Here is a 6340-nt window from a genome sequence, read left to right on the forward strand (position 1 = left end):
TATTCACGGAGTTATACATCAGTTACGATGCGCTGTGTTACCAAATGTCCTCCATTTGTGTAAGGCTGCTTAGTTCTGCATCTTGTGTACCGAATTGTTTGCATTCGCCAGGTAATCTACGTCGGCTTTCTGGGCTACTACCTACCCTTTTTCACCATGATTGGCGCGTACAGCCGAATCCTCTACGTGATGAAGAAACGGGCCCGCAAGATCCGAGACAGCAAGGTGGTGCAGGTTGCGACGGTGCGTTTGTTATGATGATTTGTGAACTGACTTCCCCGAGAGGTATCGCAAAGAGACGTGTCGTTGCTGCTTCTTGTCTATGGTGCGCAGGTGGAGATATTCTCTAAGGATTAACCAGGAGAAAGGAATGTTGGGACTAAGAGGAAGTCATGTGATGGTGCCATCCTTTTTATGGGATACACTTTGTGGGTGCTCGAATAGAATGTTTTGTGCTATAGCAATCAATAAGCCCGGCCCCTCATCATCACCTACGAACCCGCGACTGATGCCTTATTTCGTGTACCCTCCGGGCTGTGATAAAAAGTTTTGTTTGTCAGGTTGAGAATGATAAAGAATCACTACACTGGAGTTCAACCAATTTAAAAGTAATATTACTTGGCATCAGCAAGAAACGCTTTAAGCTCCCGGTTCACCGTCATTATGAATTCTCAGAATTTGTATGCTGGTAGCTATCGGCTTTGAATATACCAGGAGGTAATGCTGAAACCCAGGTATCAATCAAACATTGGTCATGCTGTCGCATTCGGCGTTTCAATTTCTCAATCACGATTGACGTTTCAAACGTCAGACACACTCGACGTTTCATACGTCAAGTGCTGAAATCAATGTTTGCTTGATGACATCGAGCAACCAGCACCTCCCTGTATATTGAAGGTCGACAACGGCAGCGTAAGAACTCTGAACTTACAATAAAATAAAAATATATGCTCGGAGCAAAATTCCATAGGGCGACGGTGGACTTTGTTTTATGCTGTCAGACCAGAAGGCCTGGTGACTAAGAAGCATAGCTTCAGACAAAATATTATTTGCGATCTTGCGCCCGCCGAAGCCGTAGCAGGGGTTCCTGAATGGAACGCTGCAATTTCATCAACACAAGCCGCTATTGGCGGACATCTGCAGCTGGTGGGCTACAGTTTTAGTAGCTTCAGTTTGCTTAAATGTTTGGTGTATGTGCCCAGGTGGAAGGAGGCGGAGAAGAAAAGAAGGCAGTAGCCGTTGTCGACGAGAAGGAAGAGATGAGAAGAAAACGGGAACAGAAGGCTGTGATGACGCTTCTATCCATTATTGGTGTCTTTACAGTCTGCTGGGTACCGTTCTATCTGCTCTTCGTGGTAAGCCAACCAAACAGCTTGTTAATGTATATTTCGTAGCAATGTTGACACAAATTTGCATTCAGTGTCCCTAACCAGCATTACCGCATATTCCATCATACGCAGCATGGTTTGAAGCCGACAACAGCGCATTCAGAGCGAAACATTTTCCTGAGTGAACCAAACTGATCACTCAGAACACCAGGAATGTGGCACGGCGTCGATCTTCGGTAGCTGGACGAATCATTGCATTTATGCCAGGTTTTTGTTGTCACAACTCTCCGCGGATAAAGCAATCAAGTAACCCAACGCCCAGTGCAAGCATAACTACAATGTTGCTTTAGATCAGAGCGTTCGAATTGGAGTGTGAGCTCAGAGGCGAGCCTGATCTAAGCGCCAGGTGTCGATGTGAGGGTTGCGTGTCGGAACGTTGGCTTCGATCCCAGACAGACCCTACTCATGGACCCCTGTCCCCCTAGCCCACCGAAAGTGTGTTAGTGGTTCGTATCTTGGCATCGATCCTCACCACGATCTGCCGAATCGTGGTGGGGCATCAATACGATACTTGACCCTGTTGTTCAAATATCTAAACAGCTCGATTGTTTTGCTTTTTTGTAAACGCTTCTATTGGTCATATGTAATGCTTTGAATGTAATATCCGACCGCATGGGAAACGTTTATTCTCTTGCAGATAAGCGCATGGTATCCAGACTTCTTCCCCGGCTGGTTCGTCGAGTTCTCCTACTGGATGGCGTACATCAACTCGGCGGTAAACCCCGTGCTGTACGGCATCAGCAGTGCTGAGTTCCGCGCCGCCTACATCAAGGTCTTCTACATCCTCACCTGCCGGGACCCGCCGTCGGGGGGCTGAGCCTGCGGCACGGCTCTCGAGGACGAGTCGTGGCTGTCTGTCACGTTCGGCCCCGAGTGACACGGGACCGCCGGGTGTCCGCAATTGACAGTGATATTTGGTCGTGGCGTGGTAATGTTTGAAGAATAGGAACATTATAGTATGACTTTATACACAACCGTCCCCGACTTGACCTCAAATATGTGTCTTAGCTTTCAAACTTAGAACATCCGTTTGTTAGACACGAAAAAGATATTCAGTTGCAATATCCCCGGGTCCGCAGTGTCACTGCAGGTGCACTTTTTGTCCGGTTACCTCGTTTGCATTATTTGTCGCCATTTGCAGGTACTCGCATTTGATCAACGATGAAAGCCGAAACTCGGGCCACCAGTTGACAACAGCAACAGCAGTAACTCAGCACTAATTCAAAAAAATGTCCCGTTATTCTTCCCAACTTATTCAAGTTAATTGCAACGGAACTACAGTGCTTTATGCAGGTACCCTGGAACTGGCAATCGCCTGGTCCGAGAGGTCACATGAGGGTATTGTTCAACTCCGCCCCGGCGCTAACGTGAGGTTGATCATCGTCATTTGCGGATGTGCGGTGGGGTGAGCAACCACCGCACCCAGGGATCTCTTGGGAAGAACTGGGCACCTTCAGCTCGGAACAGTCGATGTTTCCGAGCGTTATGGTGGTTCGTGTGGACACACACATGCGCGAGCCGCTCGCAGCAGCACAGGCTCTTATATGTAATATGGGAAGTAGCAGGGTGGGTCCCGCAGAGCGATGTCCAGGCTCAGGTGGGAGACGGACTGCCTGTGTGGGGCCTCCGCTTCGAGCTGGGGACAGGAATATCGGCGGGTCGCACAGAGCGATGTCGAGGCTCAGGTGGGAGACGGGCTGCCTGTGCCGGACCTCCGCTCCGACCTGGGGGAGACTCGGCAGGCCCCACAGAGCGATGTCGAGGCTCAGGTGGGAGACGGGCTGCCTGTGTCGGACCTCCGCTCCGACCTGGGAGAGACTCGGCAGGCCCCTCAGAGCGATGTCGAGGCTCAGGTGGGAGACGACGGGCTGCCTGTGCCGGACCTCCGCTCCGACCTGGGGGAGACTCGGCAGGCCCCACAGAGCGAGGTCGAGGCTCAGGTGGGAGACGGGCTGCCTGTGTCGGACCTCCGCTCCGACCTGGGGGAGCCTCGGCAGGTCCCACAGAGCGATGTGGAAGCGCAGGTGGGAGACGGGCCGCCTGTGTTGGACCTCCACTCCGACCTGGGGGAGACTCGGCAGGCCCCACAGAGCGATGTCGAGGCTCAGGTGGGAGACGGGCCGCCTGTGTTGGACCTCCGCTCCGACCTGGGGGAGACTCGGCAGGCCCCACAGAGCGATGTGGAAGCTCAGGTGGGAGACGGGCTGCCTATGTTGGACCTCCGCTCCATGTTGAGGCTCAGGCGAATGGTGGTGCCGGTAGTCATCTCAGCGATGATTCATGGGTTTGTGCAGATGGATGCAAATGGCTGGGAGGCATACTCGTAGTGAGGTGGGTCGTGATGATACATCGTAGACTCAAGATATTGCAGACTAATGCTTGCCTCAGATAGGACTGCCTCAGCCGGGCAATACCTGCTGCTGATTTTTCATCAGAGGGGCAGCAGGCTGTTTGGCTCCTGATCAAAAGAACACCTCTTGACCAGGCCATATTCCAATCTGTTCTCTATGCCGATTGGTCCATGACCTGTACTATTGGTATAGGTCATGATTCAATAAAGACCCTCTGTTGGAGGCGGTTTTACAAGAGGCGGTTGCAGGACATGTGGGAGTGCAGGACGGCGCACGAGGCCGAGACTTTCCCATGACGTTGGTGCGTGTTGTGCTTGAGTAATGGACAGGTATGGTGCAGCATGGCACGGCCAACAAGCAAACTGTAGTGCTGGTATTGGGGCCAGGGAAGGGGGCAGTATCTCGTATAGTCCGCGGTCACCAACGCGCCTGTCAATGTCTCTTCATCCAACACGTGTCACTTTCAGCTGGGAATTACTAACCATGCATGTACAAGAGGTTTGCATGCATGTCAAATGTGTCAAAGGGAAGAAAGACATGCGCTTCTTTTGCGAGTCTACCATTCATAGTTGGCAGACACCGACAAATACACCACTGGCAACTGGTGGTCACCAACGGGACGTCACGGGCAGAGGCTACATATTTGGCCTCTGAATTTGATGGCAAGACCCGCGATTGTCAGGCTACCGTCTCATTAGAGAGATTCTCAGTCATGCACTCAATCATATGGCATTTAAGTGAATCACGTTTGAAGTCCCTTTCCACATGTGATTGGGGAATTTCGAGCAGGTTAATGGCAGCCACTAGGCTGGTTTTTAGGCGCTTGACGTTGTTTCTGCACCTTGGTTATAGTTACAAGAAAATATGCGTTATGATGTAGCCCCGCGTGACAACTTGCGAACACAGTCAGGTGCCTCGACTCACAAGAGTCGGCCGCAGTCAGGTTACTGGCGCACGTGGGGAAATCTTACAGCAAATACCAAATGATCTCGCTTGAGTCTGTTCATGATTGAAATGCAAAGGAGTATCCTGAAAGTATTTACTCATACCTCGTTACAAGAAGTATTTAGCTGGAGGTATCGCGCGGAACGCAGAGAGAAACTAGCGCAAAGAACAACTACACACTGCAAATGAAAGCATTCATAATATTCATTAGATGTAGTGTGAGATTTCATAAGTTTATGTCGGCGTCTAAAATGCATTGTTTCTTGCACGCTTCTTGCTTAGCTCGATACGTCCTGCATCGGGCGATGGTTCAGCAACATCGTTGTGGGTTAGGCAGCGCTTAGGCTATGCGACAACTCACAGAACTGATTTGTTTGTGTTACTGCCAACAAGATTACGCCGATGCTTCGGGTACTTAACCTTAGCTTTTGTCTCGAGCTGCGATTATGTTGAGCTATTGCTCGGTACAGTACGTTTTTGTGACTGGGAGAAGTTCACGAATTCCACTGCAAACAAGCGAACAACCAAGCAAACTAGAGAGGCCCGGGTGTGGTCTAGCCTGCCATTTATTTACCCGCATCGCTTGCACGCTCACAACGGTTTGTTGAGCTCCGCCCAGGAGAACAAGTCAATTTTTTAAACTTAATAATACGCCTTTAGAGCTGGGCTTAGAGAATTAACTTTAAAAACCTGGGTGTTCTCCAACGTGACGGGTTTGGGGATACCAGATAAAATATTTTTTGTATAGAAAGGGGAAAAAACGTTGCGAAGTCGCTACGTTTACTAAGTCGCTTATGCAAGGTAAGGTGATAGGATCACCACCAACAACCCAGTGTAATTGGTGTGGCCATAAAATGTTGTCTCGGGAGTCTGGTCTAGTCATCCACGTTACTTCATCGGCTAGTTTGGGAGCTAATTATATGGTTTGCGGTTTCGTGACGATGCATAGATTCGCACAGTGTGTTTATGACTTGGCAATGTTGTGATGAGCTCATTGCTCCATGCGCGTTACAGCAGCGGTGTTGTAGAAATGGCGTGGCATGCCGAGCCGTCGTAGCTTTTAGACATGTAATAGGTAGCGTCGACCATTAAGAAGTGCATAGTCATTTACTCACTGTTTGCGTAGGGGCACCCTTGTCGTTATCTGCAGACTATTGCGTGCCAATGTGATTTGGACCATGGATCGTCGCACACGTTGAATTGCGTTAACATCGGCTGCAGTGGCGCCAACGACGTGTGTATTGTCACGGTAATTCGTTAATAGAAAGCAGCTGTTTTGATCGGTTTTGGTCTTGCTGCGATGTTTTGTGCGGAAGTGTATGTGACGTGCGACTGCGAACGTACCATTGGCACTGTGGATACTAGTGCTTTTAAGCGGATGAAGGTGAGCGTACATGCTCGAAAACCCTACGAGAGATCTCAAGTTCATCATTAGTCTCCCCTGATCTCCGTCGTGTACGTATCGTGTCATTCCAATTAATCCTCGCTCTGATGGGAGGGGCGTTGATGCACCCCTTAAGGTTTACTGAAGAAAGCTTTTCGGAATTTCATGCACTCGCACCCAACTTTTCTGTAGCTTATGGGTCATCCATTGTGTGTTTTGACACCACAAACGTGCCGACGTTGTTACATTAACGGAGGCATGCACCATGAATA

General features: G+C 50.0%; 1 protein-coding gene across 1 annotated transcript; it reads left to right on the forward strand.

Annotated features, from left to right (window-relative positions):
- Positions 1-162: 162 nt before the first annotated feature.
- LOC119099755 (alpha-1A adrenergic receptor) lies at positions 163-2363 on the forward strand. The gene is made up of 3 exons (XM_037222818.1): positions 163-243; positions 1203-1355; positions 2026-2363. The coding sequence occupies exons 1-3, from the start codon at positions 190-192 to the stop codon at positions 2203-2205; spliced, it is 387 nt and encodes a 128-aa protein (XP_037078713.1). The 5' UTR covers positions 163-189; the 3' UTR covers positions 2206-2363.
- Positions 2364-6340: the final 3977 nt, after the last annotated feature.

The sequence above is a fragment of the Pollicipes pollicipes genome, unplaced genomic scaffold, assembly GCF_011947565.3.
Source record: "Pollicipes pollicipes isolate AB1234 unplaced genomic scaffold, Ppol_2.1 Scaffold_4881;HRSCAF=5763_pilon_pilon_pilon, whole genome shotgun sequence".
In the NCBI taxonomy this organism is placed as follows: Eukaryota; Metazoa; Arthropoda; class Thecostraca; order Pollicipedomorpha; family Pollicipedidae; genus Pollicipes; species Pollicipes pollicipes.

Coding starts and splice junctions, on each gene's coding strand:
- LOC119099755 (XM_037222818.1), top strand. CDS start 190: ATGAAGAAACGGGCCCGCAAGATCCGAGACAGCAAGGTGGTGCAGGTT. Junction 244..1,202: donor AGGTGGTGCAGGTTGCGACG/GTGCGTTTGTTA, acceptor GTATGTGCCCAG/GTGGAAGGAGGCGGAGAAGA. Junction 1,356..2,025: donor CGTTCTATCTGCTCTTCGTG/GTAAGCCAACCA, acceptor ATTCTCTTGCAG/ATAAGCGCATGGTATCCAGA.